General features: G+C 46.1%; 1 protein-coding gene across 1 annotated transcript in view; it reads left to right on the top strand.

The window, feature by feature from the left end:
- NAP1L4 (nucleosome assembly protein 1 like 4) overlaps nt 1-19,168 on the top strand; it is a 43,372-nt gene that overhangs the window by 8,687 nt on the left and 15,517 nt on the right. Inside the window, exons 3-7 of the mRNA XM_007465960.1 lie at nt 450-549; nt 3,365-3,506; nt 11,532-11,618; nt 13,069-13,200; nt 16,866-16,937. Of these exons, the coding sequence (XP_007466022.1) occupies nt 450-549; nt 3,365-3,506; nt 11,532-11,618; nt 13,069-13,200; nt 16,866-16,937 (533 nt within the window). The remainder of the gene's footprint in view (nt 1-449; nt 550-3,364; nt 3,507-11,531; nt 11,619-13,068; nt 13,201-16,865; nt 16,938-19,168) is intronic.

The following is a 19,168-nucleotide window of genomic DNA, read 5'->3' as shown; positions in this document are numbered from 1 at the left end:
TGTTTGTTCTTCGGGAGTCGGTACAGTGTGTGTGAGCTGTTGAGGTCGCAGGGCAGAGGGGCGGGGGCTCCTGGGACGAGGCTGGTTTGGGCAGGAGGGCAAGGTGGGTGAAGGTGGAGGCAGAGAGCGCCTGGAAGGTCTGGTGCCCCCAGGGAGTTGGTGGGAGTCGCGCTTTCCTGAGCTGGGGCACAAGTGCGCGCTGATTTCCTGAGCCATGGGCACCTTGTCCCCGTCCTCGGCTTCCGGAAGGGAGGTAGACTGCCTGAACGTAGCAAGTGACAGTGTCCTCGAGGGGGGACAGGGCTTGTGCCGCTAAGGTGAGGAGCAGAACTCTCCAGCTACCCCCGGTGTGTTTATAACCATCCCCTCGGTGATTAACACGGAGGATCAAACGCCTTTACAAGTAAATGTTTTTGAAACAGATGTTGTTTCTTTTTAACTCTTAATAGAAAAGCTCGCAGACCAGGTGATGCAGAATCCTCAAGTTTTGGCAGCTTTACAGGAACGACTTGACAGTGTCTCCCACACTCCTTCGAGCTACATTGAGACGTAAGTGTGCTGTGAGTGAGACGACGCAACTTTAAGAAAAAACCTCTCCTGGTTCCTTAGACTAGGAATAAGTATGCTTTTCATTCAGTAGACCTTGCCTGCTGAGAGCCAGGCTCTGGGGTCCCGAAGGTGAGTGCTGGGGTCAGAGCCTGGTAGAGGCTACAGGCCCGTGAGGGCCAGGGTAGTGCCATGTGTCAAGTTATGGGCGAGTGTACAGTGCCAGCCTGCAAGGTGAGAGGCCTTCACAGGTCCTGTGAGCAGGCGGACTGGGGCGTCAGCAGGGGGCGGAGGTACAGGCAGATGGGGGCAGTGCTTTCTCTTCACGGTGGCTCCTGGTTCGCTAAGAGACCCAGTCCTGCCCGGCTCACCTACGTGAGCCTGCAGCAGCGAAACGTGGCTTATTTGGACGAGGTCTGTGTCTTTGTTGTACTGCACAGTGAACACCGTAAGGATGCCCACCCTCCAGGCCCTTGGACTGCTCGTCTCGGGGCCTCAGCTGCTCCGGGCTTCCCTCCTCCAGTCAGTGCACGGCTGCATCTCAGAGAGTCACCCTGCACACACACTGGCTGGCCCACGCGGGGCTGGGGACAAGGGAGCACAGAGGGGGCACGCTTGGGGTCTGCTCTGCCCGTAGAGAGGGTTCTTCGGGGGGGGTGACCTAGTGGGGAAAGTGGGGTGTGGTGATGCTGGGTGCAGGTAGGAGAGCTGAGTGTAAGTGGTGCTTTCTAGTTTCAGGCTTCAGAAACTGGGTGAATGGGGTGGGTGGCATTCACTGAGAGGAAATGGGGGAGGGGAACAAGGTTTTGTGCGAGAGAATTAGTTCCACGTTCCATGCTGTACGTGACGTGGCTGCTGTGGGGAGAAGAATGCTGTGTAGTTACTCTTGCTGTCTGGAGGCTGGCTGGGGAGGACATCTGGGTTCAGTCGGCTTAGAGGTCCTTGTAGTTTTACTCCATTAGGAAGATTTGAAAGTTAGGAAATAACGTTAGGTTGTGTAATTAATGTAGGAAAGAAGTACAGATGTTAATGTATTCAGTGTTATTAAATTCTTACTGTGCTTTTTCCTTGTTCTCTAACTAGCAGTAGTTCTAGAACGGTTTCTGTAGTTCGCAGTCTGTCTGAGGTTGCCTTGGGTATGATTATACCAGGACAGGGTCCTTTGTGATTCAAGGCTTTTCCACTACACTTGACCCTCTGTGTCCACGGGTTCCCTGGGTTGTAGATCTGCAGATTCAACCAACTGCGGATCAAAAATATTGGGGGAAAATTTTCCCAGAAAGTTCCAGAAAGCAGAACTTGAATTTGCCTCATGCCAGCAACTATTTACATAACATTTACATTGTATTAGGTATGGTAAGCAATCTAGTGCTGATTTATAGTATACGAGAGGATGTGTTTAGTGTGCAAACACTATACCATTTTATATAAGGGACTTGAGCATCCATGGATTCTGATATTCACAGGGTTCTGGAACCAGTCCCCCTTGATGGCGCTATTTTCTAAACAGTGCTGTGTTTGGGAGCTGCCTGGTACTGTATACCTTTAGAATAATGCCAGCCCTGCCCTTGAGGAGTCAGCCCACGTGGAGGAGGACTCAGAGGGCAGGACCCAGGCCCACCAAGGGGGATAGTGTGGGTCATTGTGGGGCCCAGGAGTCTGCTCTTTTTTTTTTTTACTTAATTTATTTGGTTACACCGGGTCTTAGTTGTGGCAGGCGGGCTCCTTAGTTGCGGCATGTGGGATCTAGTTCCTGACCAGGGATGGAACCTGGGCCCCCTGCATTGAGAGAGCAGAGTCTTAACTAACCACTGCACCACCAGGGAATTCCGCAGGAGTCTGCTCTTTGTTCCAGGTTGTGACTCAGGACTTCAGATTAAACAAATGATTTTAATGGGTTTAAAATGTTTTTTCCCTTCTGATTTATAAAAGTAAGGCATACAAACTAAAATGTTTCTTAGAAGGTAAAAAGTATCAAAGGGCTAAGGAGCTGGTAGTTGTCTGACTCTAGACTAGAATGCACGCCTTGTCTCTGTCTCCCCTGGTTTTTCCCTTGCTGTGTCAGCAGGAGCTCGTCCTGTGGTGCTGAGTATTCCTTGAGGACACGGTTGTGGACAGGCCCTGTTTTAATCCTGCTCATCTTATTGTTCCCAGTCTTTCACTCTTACAAATAATACATCAGTGGTCACTCCAGCACATAAACATTTGGTTATTTCCTTAGGATAAATTCTTAGAAGTTGGTGCAAAGAATATTTTCAAGGTTCTTGTTTACCCTTAAGAAAGATGAGTCAATTAGAGGGCCTCTGCCCTCAGCCTCATCAAACCTGGGAATTTTTAAAATTTGCTTCTCTCTTTTATTTAAAAAAATTGTTTTGGCTGCACCTCGGGGCTTGTGGGATCTTACTTCCCTGACTAGGGGTTGAACCAGGCCCTCGGCAGTGACAGCGCAGAGTCCTAGCCACTGGACCGCCAGGGAAGTCCCCCCTGGGAATTATTTTTTAATTGCCAATTTGGTAAGGAAGAGACAGCAGTTCTTTTAAATTTACATTCTTTTGGATATTTCATGAGGTTGGACCTTTCTTCCGTGTTTCATTGTTTGTATTTTTTGTGAATTATCTTTCAGCTTCCTCCTCCGCCACCACCCTGCTTTTGGTGGGGGGGGCGGGGAGGTGGTGTTTGTCCTTAATGATTTTTAGGAGCTCTTTTTCACGGTAAGGGTGTTAATTCTATGTTAGTGTTAATTTATTTTAGTAAATAATAAGCATGCCGCCTTACTCTGCAGGCATGTGGATGTTTTATTTTTTATTCCCTCTCTTAGTTTACCTAAAGCAGTAAAACGAAGAATCAATGCCCTGAAACAGCTTCAGGTGAAATGTGCTCACATAGAAGCCAAGTTCTACGAAGAGGTTCATGACTTGGAGAGGAAATATGCAGCACTGTACCAGCCTCTCTTTGACAAGGTAGGGAACTCTGTTAGTAAGCTTAATTAGTATATTTCAGAAAGTTCTTTAGGCAGAACGCATCCAGATGTACCCAGTGAATCACTGAATGTTACTCTTTTTTTTTTCTTTTAACATCTTCATTGGAGTAGAATTGCTTTACAATGGTGTGTTAGTTTCTGCTGTATAACAAAGTGAATCAGCTATACATATACATATATCCCCATATCTCCTCCCTCTTGCCTCTCCCTCCCACCCTCCCTATCCCACCCCTCTAGGTGGTCACAAAATACCGAGCTGATCTCCCTGTGCTATGTGGCTGCTTCCCACTAGCTATCTGTTTTACATTTCGTAGTGTATATATGTCCATATATATATATATATATATATATATATATATATATATATATGTCCATATATATGTGTATATATATATATATATATATGGACATATATATATGGACATATATATATGTCCATGCCACTCTCTTACATCGTCCCAGCTTACCCTTCCCCCTCCCAGTGTCCTCAACTCCATTCTCTATGTCTGCGTCTTTATTTCTGTCCTGCCCTTAGGTTCTTCAGAACCGTTTTTTTTTTTAGATTCCATATATATGTGTTAGCATATGGTATTTGTTTTTCTCTTTCTGACTGACTTCACTCTGTATGGCAGACTCTAGGTCCATCCACCTCACTACAAATAACTCAATTTCGTTTCTTTTTATGACTGAGTGATATTCCATTGTATATATGTGCCACATCTTCTTTATCCATTCATCTGTCGATGGACACTTACATTGCTTCCATGTCCTGGCTATTGTAAATAGAGCTGCAGTGAACATTGTGGTACATGACTCTTTGGATTATGGTTTTCTCAGGGTATATGCCTGGTAGTGGGATTGCTGGGTCATATGGTAATTCTGTTTTTATTTTTTTAAGGAAACTCCTTGCTGTTCTCCGTAGTGGCTGTATCAATTTACATTCCCACCAACAGTGCAAGAGGGTTCCCTTTTCTCCACACCTATTGTTTGTAGATTTTTTGATGATGGCCATTTTGACTGGTGTGAGGTGATACCTCATTGTAGTTTTGATTTGCATTTCTCTAATAATTAGTGATGTTGAGCGTCCTTTCATGTGTTTGTTGGCAATCTGTATATCTTCTTTGGAGAAATGTCTATTTATGTCTTCTGCCCATTTTTGGATTGGGTTGGGTTTTTTTTGTTTTTTTTTTTTTGCGGTACGCGGGCCTCTCACTGTTGTGGCCTCTCCCGTTGAGGAGCACAAGCTCAGCGGCCATGGCTCACAGGCCCAGCCACGTTGAGCATCCTTTTATGTGTGTGCTGGCAATCTGTATATCTTCTTTAGAGAAATGTCTGTTTAGGTCTTCTGCCCATTTTGGGATTGGGTTGTCTGTTTTTTTTGATATTGAGCTGCATGAACTGCTTGTAAATTTTGGAGATTAATCCTTTGTCAGTTGCTTCATTTGCAAATACTTTCTCCCATTCTGAGGGTTGTCTTTTCATCTTGTTTATGTTTTCCTTTGCTGTGCAAAAGCTTTTAAGTTTCATTAGGTCCCATTTCTTTATTTTTGTTTTTATTTTCATTTCTCTAGGAGGTGGGTCAAAAAGGATCTTGCTGTGATTGATGTCGTAGAGTGTTCTGCCTATGTTTTCCTATAAGAGTTTGATAGTGTCTGTCCTTACATTTAGGTCTTTAATCCATTTTGAGGTTTTTTTTGTGTATGGTGTTAGGGAGTGTTCTAATTTCATTCTTTTGCATGTAACTGTCCAGTTTTCCCAGCACCACTTACTGAAGAGGCTGTCTTTTCTCCATTGTATAATCTTGCCTCCTTTATCAAAAACAAGGTGACTGTAGGTGCATGGGTTTATCTCTGGGCTTTCTGTCCTGTTCCATTGATCTGTATTTCTGATTCTGTGCCAGTACCATACTGTCTTGATTACTGTAGCTTTGTAGTATAGTCTGAAGTCAGAGAACCTGATTCCGCCACCTCTGTTTTTCTTTCTCAAGGTTGCTTTGGCTCTTTGGGGTCTCTTGTGTTTCCATACAAATTGTGAAATTTTTTGTTCTAGTTCTGTGAAAAATGCCATTGGTAGTTTGATAGGGATTGCATTGAATCTGTAGATTGCTTTGGGTAGTATAGTCATTTTAATAATGTTGATTCTTCCAATCCAAGAACACGGTATATCTCGCCATCTGTTTGTATCATCTTTAATTTCTTTCATCGTCTTATAGTTTTCTGCATACAGGTCTTTTGTCTCATTTGGTAGGTTTATTCCTAGGTATTTGCTTCTTTTTGTTGCAGTGGTAAATGGGAGTGTTTTCTTAATTTCTCTTTCAGATTTTTCATCACTAGTGTATAGGAATGCAAGAGATTTCTGTGTGTTAATTTTGTATCCTGCTACTTTACCACATTCATTGATTAGCTCTAGTAGTTCTCTGCTAGCATCTTTTGGATTCTCTACGTATCGTATCATGTCATCTGCAAACAGTGACAGCTTTACTTCTTTTCCAGTTTGGATTCCTTTTATTTCTTTTTCTTCTCTGATGTAGCTAAAACTTCCAAAGCTATGTTGAATAATGGTGAGAGTGGACAACCTTGTCTTTTTCCTGATCTTGGAAATGGTTTCAGTTTTTCACCATTGAGAATGATGTTGGCTGTGGGTTTGTCATATATGGCCTTTATCATGTTGAGGTAAGTTCCCTCTGTGCCTACTTTATGGAGAGTTTTTATCAAAAGTGGGTGTTGAATTTTGTTGAAAGCTTTTTCTGCATCTGTTGAGATGATCGTATGGTTTTTCTCCTTCAATTTGTTAATGTGGTCTATCACATTGATTGATTTGCATATACTGAAGAATCCTTGCATCCCTTGGATAAACCGCACTTGATCGTGGTGTATGATCCTTTTAATGTTCTCTTGGATTGTTTGCTAGTATTTTGTTGAGGATTTTTGCATCGCTGTTCATCAGTGATATTGGCCTGTAGTTTGTTTTCTCTGTGACATGTTTGTCTGGTTTTGGTATCAGGGTGATGGTGGCCTCATAGAATGAGTTTGGGGGTATTCATCCCTCTGCTATATTTGGGAAGATTTTGAGAAGGATGGGTGTTAGCTCGTCTCTAAATGTTTGATAGAATTTGCTTGTGAAGCCATCTGGTCCTGGGCTTTTGTTTGTTGGAAGATTTTTAATCACAGTTTCAATTTCAGTGCTTGTGATTGGTCTGTTTATATTTTCTGTTTCGTCCTGGTACAGTCTCGGAAGGTTGTGCTTTTCTAAGAACGTTTCCATTTCTTCCACGTTGTCCATTTTATTGGCATATAGTTGCTTGTAATACATGATCCTTTGTATTTCTGCAGTGTCAGTTGTTACTTCTCCTTTTTCATTTATAATTCTGTTGATTTGAGTCTTCTCCCTCTTTTTCTTGATGAGTCTGGCTAATGGTTTTACAATTTTGTTTATCTTCTCAAAGAACCAGCTTTTAGCTTTATTGATCTTTGCTGTGGTTTCCTTCATTTCTTTTTCATTTATTTCTGATCTGATCTTTATGATTTCTTTCCTTCTGCTAATTTTGGGGGGGGTTTTGTTCTTTCTCTGATTGCTTTAGGTGTAAGGTTCGGCTGTTTATTTGAGATGTTTCTTGTTTCTTTTTTTTTTTTTTTTTTTTTTTTGCGGTACGCGGGCCTCTCACTATTGTGGCCTCTCCCGTCGTGGAGCACAGGCTCCGGACGTGCAGGCTCAGTGGCCGTGGCTCACGGGCCCAGCCACTCCGCGGCATGTGGGATCTTCCTGGGCCGGGACACAAACCAACCACTGCGCCACCAGGGAAGCCCTGTTTCTTGTTTCTTGAGGTAGGATTGTATTGCTATAAACTTCCCTCTTAGAACTGCTTTTGCTGCATCCCATAGGTTTTGGGTCGTCATGTTTTCATTGTCATTTGTTGCTAGGTATTTTTTTTATTCCCTCTTTGATTTCTTCAGTGATCTCTTGGTTACTTAGTAGCGTATTGTTTAGCCTCCATGTATTTAGGTTTTATTTTACATATTTTTCCCTGTAATTGATATCTAGTCTCATAGCGTTGTGGTTGGAAAAGATACTTGATATAATTTCAGTTTTCTTAAATTTACCAAGGCTTGATTTGTGACCCAAGATATGATCTATCCTGGAGAATGGTCCATGAGCACTTGAGATGAAAGTGTATTCTGTTGTTTTTGGATGGAATGTCCTATAAATATCAAGTCCATCTTGTTTAATGTATCATTTAAAGCTTGTATTTCCTTATTTATTTTCATTTTGGATGATCTTCTGTCCATTGGTGAAAGTGAGGTGTTAAAGTCCCCTGCTATGATTGTGTTACTGTCGATTTCCCCTTTATGGCTGTTAGCATTTGCCTTATGTATTGAGGTGCCCCTGTGTTGGGTGCATAAATATGTACAATTGTTATATCTTCTTCTTGGATGGATCCCTTGGTCACTATGTAATGTCCTTCTTTGTCTCTTGTAATAGTCTTTATCTTAAAGTCTATTTTGTCTGATATGAGAATTGCTACTCCAGCTTTCTTTTGATTTCCATTTGCATGGAATATCTTTTTCCATCCCCTCAGTTTCAGTCTGTATGTGTCCCTAGGTCTGAAGTGGGTCACTTGTAGACAGCATGTATACAGGTCTTGTTTTCGTATCCATTCATCCAGTCTGTATCTTTTGGTTGGAGCATTTAATCCATTTACATTTAAGGTAGGTATCGATATGTATGTTCCTGTAATTACCATTTTCTTAATTGTTTTGGGTTTGTTATTGTAGGTCTTTTCCTTCTCTTGTGTTCATGCCTAGAGAAGTTCTTTTAGCATTTGTTGTAAAGCTGGTTTGGTGGTGCTGAATTCTCTTCGTTGCTTGTCTGTAAAGGTTTTAATTTCTCTGTCAAATCTGAATGAGATTCTTGCCGGGATGAGTAATCTTGGTTGTAGGTTTTTCCCTTTCATCACTTTACATATGTCCTGCCACTCCCTTCTGCCTTGCAGAGTTTCTGCTGAAAGATCAGCTGTTAACCTTATGGGGATTCCCTTGTATGTTATTTGTTGTTCTTCCCTTGCTGCTTTTAATATTTTTTCTTTGTATTTAATTTCTGATAGTTTGATTAATATGTGTCTTGGCGTGTTTCTCCTTGGATTTATCCTGTATGGGACTCTGCAGTTCCTGGACTTGATTAACTATTTCCTTTCCCATGTTAGGGAAGTTTTCAACTATAATCTCTTCAAATATGTTCTCAGTCCCTTTCTTTTTCTCTTCTTCTTCTGGTACCCCTGTTACTCGAATGTTGGTGTGTTTCATGTTGTCCCAGAGGTCTCTGAGACTGTCCTCAATTCTTTTCATTCTTTTTTCTTTATTCTGCTCTGCGGTAGTTATTTCCACTATTTTATCTTCCAGGTCACTTACCCGTTCTTCTGCCTCAGTTATTCTGCTATTGATCCCATCTAGAGTATTTTTCATTTCATTTAGCATGTTGTTCATCATTGTTTGTTTGCTCTTTAGTTCTTCTAGGTCCTTGTTAAACGTTTCTTGTATTTTCTCCATTCCATTTCCAAGATTTTGGATCACCTGTACTATCATTGCTCTGAATTCTTTTTCAGGTAGACTGTCTGTTTCCTCTTCATTTGTTTGGTCTGGTGGGTTTTTACCTTGCTTCTTCATCTGCTGCATATTTCTCTGTCTTCTCCTTTTCCTTATCTTACTGTGTTTGGGGTCTCCTTTTCGCAGGCTGCAGGTTCATAGTTCCCGTTGTTTTTGGTGTCTGACCTCAGTGGGTAAGACTGGTTCAGTGGGTTTTGTAGGCTTCCTGGGGGAGGGGACTGGTGCCTGTGTTCTGGTGGATGAGGCTGGATCTTGTCTTTCTGGTGGGCAGGACTGCATCTGGTGGTGTGTTTTGGGGTGTCTGTGACTTTTTTATGATTTTAGGCAGCCTCTCTGCTGATGGGTGGGGTTGCGTTCCTATCTGGCTAGTTGTTTGGCATAGGGTGTCCAGCGCTGGAGCTTGCTGGTCGTTGAGTGGAGGTGGGCCTTAGCGTTGAGATGGAGATCTCTGGGCGAGCTTTTACTGTTTGATATTACGTGAGCCCGTGAGGTCTCTGGTGGACCAGTGTCCTGAACTCTCCTACCTCAGAGGCACAGGTCTGACACCCAGCTGGAGCACCAAGGCCCTGACAGCCACACGGCTCAGAAGAAAAGGGAGAAAAAAAGAATGAAAAAGAAAGAGAGAGACTCAGAGAGACAGAGAGAGAGAGAGAGAGGAGAGAGGAGAGAGAGATTTATTAAAACTAAAAATAAATTAATAAAAATAAAAAAATGTTTAAAGTAATTTAAAAAGAAGAAGAAAACAAGAAAGAAGAGAGCAACCAAACCAAAAAACAAATCCACCAATGATAGCAAGCATTAAAATCTATACTTTAAAAAAAAAAAAAAAGACAGAACCCTAGGACAAATGGTAAAAGCAAAGCTATACAGACAAAATCACACAAGGAAGCATACACATACACACTCACAAGAGGAGAAAAAGGGAAAATATATATATATATATATATATATATATACGTATATTAAAAAAGAAGGAAGACAGCAACCAAATGAGTAAACAAATCTACCAATGATTATAAACTCTAAATACTAAACTAAGATAAACATAAAACTGGAAACAAATTAGATGCAGAAAGCAAACCCCAAGTGTACAGTTGCTCTCAAAGTCCATCCCCTCAATTTTGGGATGATTTGTTGTCTGTTCAGGTATTCCACAGATGCAGGGTTCATCAAGTTGATTGTGGAGATTTAATCTGCTGCTCCTGAGGCTGCTGGGAGAGATTTCCCTTTCTCTTCTCTGTTCACACAGCTCCCGGGGTTCAGCTTTGTATAGGCCCCGCTTCTGCATATAGGTCACCTGAGGGCGTATCGTTCATACAGGACAGGGCTAAAGGAGCATCTGATTAGGGGGCTCTGACTCACTCGGGCTGGGGGGAGGGAGGGGTACGGAATGTGAGGTGACATTACAACCACCTGAGGCACACCGTGTGTTCTCCCGGGGAAGTTGTCTCTGGATCACAGGACCCTGACAGTGGCGGGCTGCACAGGCTCCCGGGAGGGACGGTGTGGATAGTGACCTGTGTTTGCACACAGGCTTCTTGGTGGCAGCAGCAGCCTTTGCGTCCCATGCCCGTCTCTGGGGTCCGCGCAGATAGCTGCGGCTCGCACCCGTCTCTGGAGCTCGCTTAAGCAGTGCTCTGAATCCCCTCTCCTCGCGCACCCCGAAACAATGGTCTCTTGCCTCTTAGGCAGGTCCAGACATTTTCTCGGACTCCCTCCCGGCTAGCTGTGGTGCACTAGCCCCCTGCAGGCTGTGTTCACGCAGCCAACCCCAGTCCTCTCCCTGCGCTCTGACTGAAGCCCCCACCCGTCCGGCGGTGAGCAGACAAGCCTCTCGGGCTGGTGAGTGCTGGTCGGCACCGATCCTCTGTGCGGGGAATCTCTCCGCTTTGCCCTCCGCACCCCTGTGGCTGCGCTTTCCTCCGTGGCTCTGAAGCTTCCCTCCTCCGCCCCCTGCAGTCTCCGCCCGCGAAGGGGCTTCCTAGTGTGTGGAAACCTTTCCTCCTCCACGGCTTCCTCCCCGAGGTGCGCGTCCCGTCCCTATTCTTTTGTCTTTGTTTTTCCTTTTTTCTTTTGCCCTACCCAGGTACGTGGGGAGTTTCTTGCCTTTCGGGAAGTCTGAGGTCTTCTGCCAGCGTTCAGTAGGTGTTCTGTAGGAGTTGTTCCATATGTAGATGTATTTTTGATGTCTTTGTGGGGAGGAAGGTGATCTCCGTGTCTTACTCCTCTGCCATCTTGAATGTCTCCCCGAATGTTATTCTTTAAGCCCCAAAACTTAGAATCTTAAGCTATAAAAGCATCCAGTTTTCAGTCTTTTTATACACATTTTTTACAAGTTCACTGTCTTTACTCTCAAGTTTCTGAGTAACTGAATGTAACAGTAAGAAGATCTCGTTTTTACTTAGAGAAGGGAATTCATCACTGGTGATGCCGAGCCGACAGACGCAGAATCCGAATGGCACAGTGAGAATGAAGAGGAGGACAAATTGGCCGTAAGTTTTTTTTAATGAGCGCCACTTGTGTTCTGTTTCAATGCTGTTAGAAATAAGATGCTTTGGGGTGGTGATCTAGTGGTTAGGATTTTGCACTTTCACTGCTGTGGCCTGGGTTAAATCCCTGGTCTGGGGAACTGAGATCCCGTGCAGCGCGGCTGGTGGGGAAAAAAAAGAAATTTGATGGGTTTCTTTTACAAAGAAAAGAGCTCCTAACGGTAGGTGCGGCTTCAGCCTTAGGTTGGGTGTTTAGATTTCTTTATGGCAGTGAAACCGGACAGCTTGGTTCTGTTAGTTAATATGGTGAGCCAGACACCTTTCTCAGCCGTCTGTGGCCCCTCTGCACAGTGGTACAGTGAGATAAGGAAGCGATCAGGGCAGTGGAGATTAAAACATCAGAAAAAGTCTTAGTCGAGAGAAAGCAAAAACCCACAAGGGAGAGCACAGCTGTGTCTATGGAAGGGCAGGTACTAGAGGGTGGGCTGTGGTGGGGAGAGCACACTGGAAACATCCGTGCCGTCCTTCTCGGGGACCAGCGGTGACAGTGAAGTAGCCGCAGTGCCTCTCTCGCCACTTTACATTTTTGGTAAATGGTCCTTTTGGTCACGTGCCCTGTCCATCACCTGCTTGCAGCCTTTTTTTTGGTGACGGGCATCTTTCCAGTGCCACGGAAAGTCACAGAACGACAAGGTGAACTTTGTTGACCTGATTTTACATTTGGGAGTGGCTTTTCTATCCTATAGTATCAACTTCCGGGGTTTTTTTGTTTTTGTTTTTTTAAGTGTATGTTAGTTTTGGTAGCTATACATCTTTCTGATCTTTTAAAAACATGTAGAGTCTAGCGTAGTTGAAGCCATGCCGGTGGATCAATATAGTTGTGAATCAGTTCTTCATTGTGCGAGGAAAATCTGCCCCTGTTAACTTAAAAAGCCCTTTGTGATCATGTCCTCCTAAGAATCACATGTCAGGCCTGTGATGTTAGAAAAGACTACCCTCCTCGTGGCCACATCGCCTTTCTTGTCACCCCCCCTGATGTTCGCATGGTGCCTCTGTCCCGACATCTCCGTATCATTGGACATGCAGCTTGCGGGGCAGTTTCTTGTTGCTGGAGATCCTGGAGTATCCCTCTGGTGGTTATCCCAGGAGGGACAGCGAGCCAGTGCCCCCCAAGTCGGGGGGGGCATTGTATCAGCTCTTCAGCTCTTTTCCCCTTGATCTAAAGTTACATCATGGAGTTACGTCTGGCTGGAATGCCTTAAATGCTTTGTTCCTCAGAGACATTGGAAACTGTGATGGGCACAGTGGTCTTGGAGATGCAGTTTCAAAGAGCAAGGGTTTTTGATAGAAGTTTACATGGGATTCTGAAAATATGGTCTGTATTAAGCCATTCAGTTATTTGTAAAGTTGTTGCTTCATGATAAGTATCCAATTTTGCATCTTATTTTTCTAGGGAGACATAACAAATAAAGCAGTCATAGCAGAAAAAGAAGCAGCAGCAGCAGAAGAGCCAAACCCCAAAGGAATCCCAGAGTTCTGGTTTACCATCTTCCGAAATGTAGAGATGCTAAGTGAGTTAGTTCAGGTAAGCACACAGGCACATTCCCACTTTAGAGAAGACATTATTTATTTGTGAACTTTCAACAGCATGTCTAGCAATTGTTGATTGTGGGTGGAAAGGCGCCTTCTGTGACCATAACTCAGAGGAGTCAGGGTCCCCGGGAGGCCTGGCTGCAGCTGGAGCCCCCGTGCGCCCTCGTGTAGCGGCCCTCACGGAAAGGCCTGCCACGCGGAACCTCCGCCGAGCTTAGGGTCGCTTTGTCTCCTGTAAAGTGTCTGTTGTCTCACCCCAGGAAGCTTGTTAACAGATTCCAGACCCTTCTCTGCCTCACAGTGATGTGGACAAGCGAGAAGTGTGAGGACGAGGGGAGAGAGTAGAGGAGTTGGTACTGAGCGGTGAAGCGCGCGTGCGCGTGTGCACGTGTACCCGTGAGCGCGTTTACACACAGGCGCACGCTCGCTGGCACGCAGTCTTCCGTTTTGATTTTTAAAATTTGAAATGGGCCTATTGTGCCGCCTTGCTAATTGTACAAATATTTAACAAGCTGCTAATAATTTCTAATCATTTTCCTTGAAAAAGTCTTTTTTTTAAAATGGGAATGGTCAAACTTTCTTTGTCTTGCCTTGTTGAGCTTTCTCTAATGAAATGGTGAACCAGTTAAAAAGTAACAAATGTGACTTTCCCTGAGCTCAGTTATGGTAGAAGTTTCCAGAATTCAGAAATAGGTACTGCTCAGAAGTCCACAGAGGGGGCCATCTCTGCATTTGGACTTATTCCAGACGGGTCAGCGCAGTGCTTTTATGTCAGAGCACGGCCACAGGTGGCGGGCAGCTAGCTCGCTCTACTGCACTTTGCAGAGGTTTCACAGCTGCAGTTAGAATGGTTCCAGAGAGTTGCTGTGTTGCTACGTCTGCTGCCCGCCTTGTTCAGTGCTTATCTGTAAGCCAGAACTGAAGAAAAGGTGGAGGGGATGCGTTTCTTACTCCCCTTCCAGACGGGGGGACCATTTAAAATACATGACTTAACAATGCCTGTGTTTTCTTGTCTCATGCGAAAAGGTGCGGTTTAAGAGTACTAGACCATTGGGAATTCCCGGCGGTCCAGTGGTTAGGACTTGGCCCTTTTACTGCCAGGGCCCGGGCTCAGTCCTTGGTTCGGGAACTAAGATCCCATAAGCCGAGCGGCGTGGCCAAAACAAAGAAAAGAAAGAAAGCATACTAGACCAAGAATACTAGAGACTAGAACGTCATGAGCCAGAAATTTATTGGGAAAATTGAGTAATATATGCTAGAACCAGATTCTCACCCTGCCTGTAGGTTAGTCACTTGGGCAACTTTTAAAACTAAATAGCAGCATCAGTGCCTCCCCACCCGCAGGTCGGCGAGAGTTTGAGGTGTTTGCAGAAGCTCTCCCATGATTCCAGTGTACCCCCAAGGGCTGAGAATCCCCGTGTGCCGGCAGGGCAGATGGAGAAGGGTGCGTGTACCTGTCACTGGGACGTCTCGTGGAAGTGCAGGCTCTGAGTCAGTAGGTCTGGGTGGGGCCTGAGGATCTTCGTTTCTGACGTGTCCCCCAGGTGATGCCCGTGCTGCAGGTTGGGGGCGCACTGTGAGTGGTGGCAGGGGTGTCACGAGGTAGGCTTTTTGGTGCCGGTTAGGCGGCTTGATTGGGGGACCTGGCTCCTGGTGTTGCCCGGCCAGCCAGTTAGTAACCCAGGGATGGCGCTGCTGCTTTGTCTGTAGCATTTCTTTGGTTTCAAGTACAGTCAGCTGTACTTGAATGAGGTGACTCTTCCATTCTCCCAGCACCTCTGTCTTCGTATCAGTGCTTCAGTGTTTATGCCACAGAGTGTCTCGCTGCTTTTTGTGTTACAGTTGTAAAAAGGCGTGTCATTTTTTGAGTACTCATTTAGTATGCAGAGAGAGATGAAATCTGGTTCGGGCCGTTTATAACCTGAAGCAAGTAATGGTACTGGTTCCATTTTGGTCAGACGTTAAGTTCCAAAGGTGGGTTTGGCTGTAGGTCCTTGGGTTCTCTGTTGGTGGTGGCCAAGATAGGTCCAAAAGCAGAGTTTTGAAACTTAGGGAGAGCAGCTTTAAGTCAGTCCCTGAGTTGCTTCCACTGTTGGCCCTGAGTTTCGGGCCTGCTAACTTAGGGCTTTCCGTCGTGGTCTGGGCCACAGAAGGCCCCTGGCCCTCAAGCCACGGGGCTGTTGGAGGAGATCAGGAGCGTGATGGCCGCCTCCTGGCTCTGGGGCGGCGCCAGTGCTGCTGCTTCACTGCGGTGAGCTCGAAGGTCCCAGTGCCGCGCATCTGGGAAACATACTGGTGATACGTTCGCCTTGGCGATTCCAGAACTAGGCATACGTGCTCAGTCAGTGATACCAGTGATCTTGGAGCCAGGTGTTTTCTGGTTCTAGAATTTAGGACTTGACCTCTCAGACTGATGTGGCCTTCTTTGAAAACTGCCTTGGACTTTTTGTCTAGAGACTTGGAAGGTGCCTTTGTTACTGCTCTTTTTTTTGGTTTGTTCTATGCAGGCAGACCTCGGAGACATTGTGGGTTTGGTTCCAGACCCCTGCACTAAAGTGAATGTAGCATTAAAGTGAGTCGCATGAATTTTTTGGTTCCCCGGTGCGTCATAAAAGTTAGGTTTACACTGTACTGTAATCTGTCTGCTAAGTGTGCAATAGCAGTTATGTCTCGAAAGTGTACGCACCTCAATTTAAAAATGCTTCATTGCTAAAAACTCCTAACCGTTGTCTGACAGTGCAGGGTTGTCACAGACCTGCAATTTGCAACAAGAGCAACAACAACAAAAAACCCCAAAACCACCAAAATATCCGTGAAGCACAGTAAAGTGAAGGGCGTTGAACGAGGTCTGCCTGTGACGCAGAAAGAATTTAAAATTGGGAAGTTGGTAGTTATCAGGCTCAGCGGAACCTCAGGACATCCTTTTGGTCCAGTCCCCAGACTCCAGGGTGGAGTGACTGTTTCACAAATAAAGCACCTCTCGTGAGTATGTGGTCACTGGGTTTCAGGTCCTGTGATTTTTTTTTTTTTTCCTGAGTTTTCCTCACTTGGCCTTTCTCAAACGACAGGCCCTGGTGAACTTCCGTGTTTGCATAACGATGACTCGTAAAGGCATAGAGCCATCGTTAGAGGCTCTTCCGTAGTGCCTGCCATTAGATCTCAGACCTGCTTTGTGAGTGTCCTTGACTGTGTGTGTTGTTGGATTTGGGATATTTATCACCACGTGCCCTAAGCGAGGGGAATTGGCTGCCAAGGTCGGTAGCTTGTCCAGGCATTTCTTCTGATTCTGTCTCTTAGGAGATGCTGAGGACCAGCAGTCTTAATTGACGGCATTTCCGACCCTGTCTATACTGGCAGCTGGTGGGGCTGTGAAATCAGTCAGGGCTCTTGCCCCTGGCAATGAACGCGATGCCCTTCTGGCTTGGCATTGGTGGTTACCAGTGCTCCGTGCCAGACAAAGGTGGCACCTCATTGCTGCCACCCTAAGACTGCTAGTGACTGAACAAATTTGGGTGGCTTCCTGGGAGTGACAAGGATAGAATTCCAACAGGGCTGATTATCCAGTGTCTAGGAGTAGATGCAACAGTGACTCAGTGAGAACATGTGTGTTGTCTGTAAAAGCTCACCAGAACTTTCTTTTCTTCTCTTTATGGTTAGGAATATGATGAGCCAATCTTGAAACACCTGCAGGATATCAAAGTGAAATTTTCAGACCCTGGACAGCCTATGGTGAGTATTGATTATTTGAACTCCTGGCTGGTGTCAGAAAGGCTCAGGCCACTAAGGGTAAAGGGCTTAGAGCCAGAAATCCACACCGGGCCATTCACTTGTTGGGTGACTGGAGTGAGACGTGTGTTCTCACATCGCGTTCCTGGGCCTCACCCGGCAGTGTGCACAGCCGGACAGTAACTCAGTCCACCAGCTGTTCGGGGGCAGGCTCAGGAGTCAGGCACAGGAGGGGACTCCTCCGACGTGGCATCCACTGTGCCATGCTGTGGTTTCTGGGCTAGTTTGTTTCCTCTGTCAGATGGGGTGATGTCATCCTCCTCCTAAGCATCTCCCAGGTTTGTGAGGGTGGAATGTATGTAAAACAGGCTGCAAAGGATGGTTGGTACGTATTCAAATATAAGCAGCACTTTAACAGAAATCCAAGATACTGGTGAAGGAAATGTACTAGGTTTTACCTTCAAGAATCCCTGCGGATACATAAGACTGAAAACATGTTTCCCTGCTCTTTGATTTGTCTGGAAACACATCTATCCAGAATACTTGCTCTTGTAGGCTGCCTGCCAGTTAGTGAGGGGAGTTTGACCTAAGCCAGCCTTTCCTTTTCTGCGAAGCAGCCTTGAGACGGTGATGCCTGTGCTGGGGTCCTCGGGGAGCACTGTTCGTGACCTCCCGGTCTACCTGTGGCTGGTGGGTTCCATTCCAGTGCCACAGCAATTCCAGCACCACACAACTGACTGCCTGCCTGGTGGCTCTTGGTTTCAGGTTTTGAAGACACAGTGCCTGAGGGCCGTGGGGCTGAGGCCCGGTCTCTTCCCACTTCCCCACCACAGAGCACTGTGAGCGGGATTCCCTGTACCCTGGCCTGCAGGTGATGCCTGCTGGGGGCAAGGGGTGGGGGCACACACACCTGTATCTGTCCCTTTCCTGGTCTGCTCCACTCTGGAGGTGACATTCACACATCCCTCCGCAGGTGGGGTGTGGGCACCAGCCAGAGTGATGCCTTCTCACAGGTTGGGGGTCAGTCTGGTAGCTGAGGGAGCCCCTTCTTTCCTACCGCACCCAGGTTATTGCAGGGCCTTCCTCTTGTCAGTTTCTTCCCAGTAATCGCTCCTCACCTGTGCGAGGCTTGGCCACAGCGTCCCCTAGAGGCCTCCTGTGGCAGAGTGCTGTAGTTTGCTGTGATGGGTGTGAATTCTCTTTGCGCGCGCGCGTGTGTGTGTGTGTGTGTGTGTGTGTGTGGTGTGCGTCGTGCGTGCGCGCGCGCACATGCACGCACCTGTTTGATGATTTCCTTGGTCCATTCCCTTTCTTCCTCAACCCATCTGTCTTATATTTTCCTCGGTCTCTTCCGTGGCCCATAGACAGGCTAGAGCCCTAGCTGTGGTAGACTGTAAGCCATCGTGAAAGTCATACGTGCTTGCATAAGAAAAGTTAGAAAGTACAGAGAAGTGTACAGAACGCTGTGCACTCTGTCTTTTAGAGATAACTGTCAGCAGCTTAGTGAATTTACCCATAGTCTCTGCGCTTTTTAAAATTGTTATGAAACGGGGTCGTCCCTGCCTGCCAGTGCAGGGGACACGGGGTTCGAGCCCTGGTCCGGGAGGATCCCACATGCCGTGGAGCAACTAAGCCCGTGCGCCACAACTACTGACCCTGCACTCTAGAGCCCACGAGCCACAACTACTGAGCCTGCACGCCTAGAACCTGTGCTCCTCAACGAGAAGCCACCGCAATGAGAAGCCCGCACACCACAACCAAGAGCAGCCCCCACTCGCCACAACTAAAGAAAGCCCGCACAGCAACAGAGAACCAATGCAGCAATCAATCAGTCAATCAACAAATAAATAAAATGTCTAAAGAAAACAAAATGAAACCACCTTACTTCAGAGGGAAACACAGCCAGGGTGTTTGCCCCTCCCCAGGGTCACTCTCCAGGGTCACCTTGTTTGTACCTCAGCAAAGTGGAATCCCAGTGTGTGGACAGTGTTGCACTGCTCTCTTCACCTCATGTAGGCCCTACGGGGTGGAAAATAGTTGCTGCATCTGTTGGCTATAAAAAGGTTCAACAGGGCTTCCCTGGTGGCGCAGTGGTTGAGAGTCTGCCTGCCGATGTTGGGGACACAGGTTCGTGCCCCGGTCTGGGAAGATCCCATATGCCGCGGAGCGGCTGGGCCTGTGAGCCATGGCCGCTGAGCCTGCATGTCCGGAGCCTGTGCTCCGCAACAGGAGAG

The sequence above is a fragment of the Lipotes vexillifer genome, unplaced genomic scaffold (genome assembly GCF_000442215.2).
Source record: "Lipotes vexillifer unplaced genomic scaffold, Lipotes_vexillifer_v1.1 scaffold1094, whole genome shotgun sequence".
In the NCBI taxonomy this organism is placed as follows: domain Eukaryota; kingdom Metazoa; phylum Chordata; class Mammalia; order Artiodactyla; family Lipotidae; genus Lipotes; species Lipotes vexillifer.
Note: the sequence above shows the minus strand (reverse complement) of the source record. Positions and strands in the feature narration are given on the sequence as shown.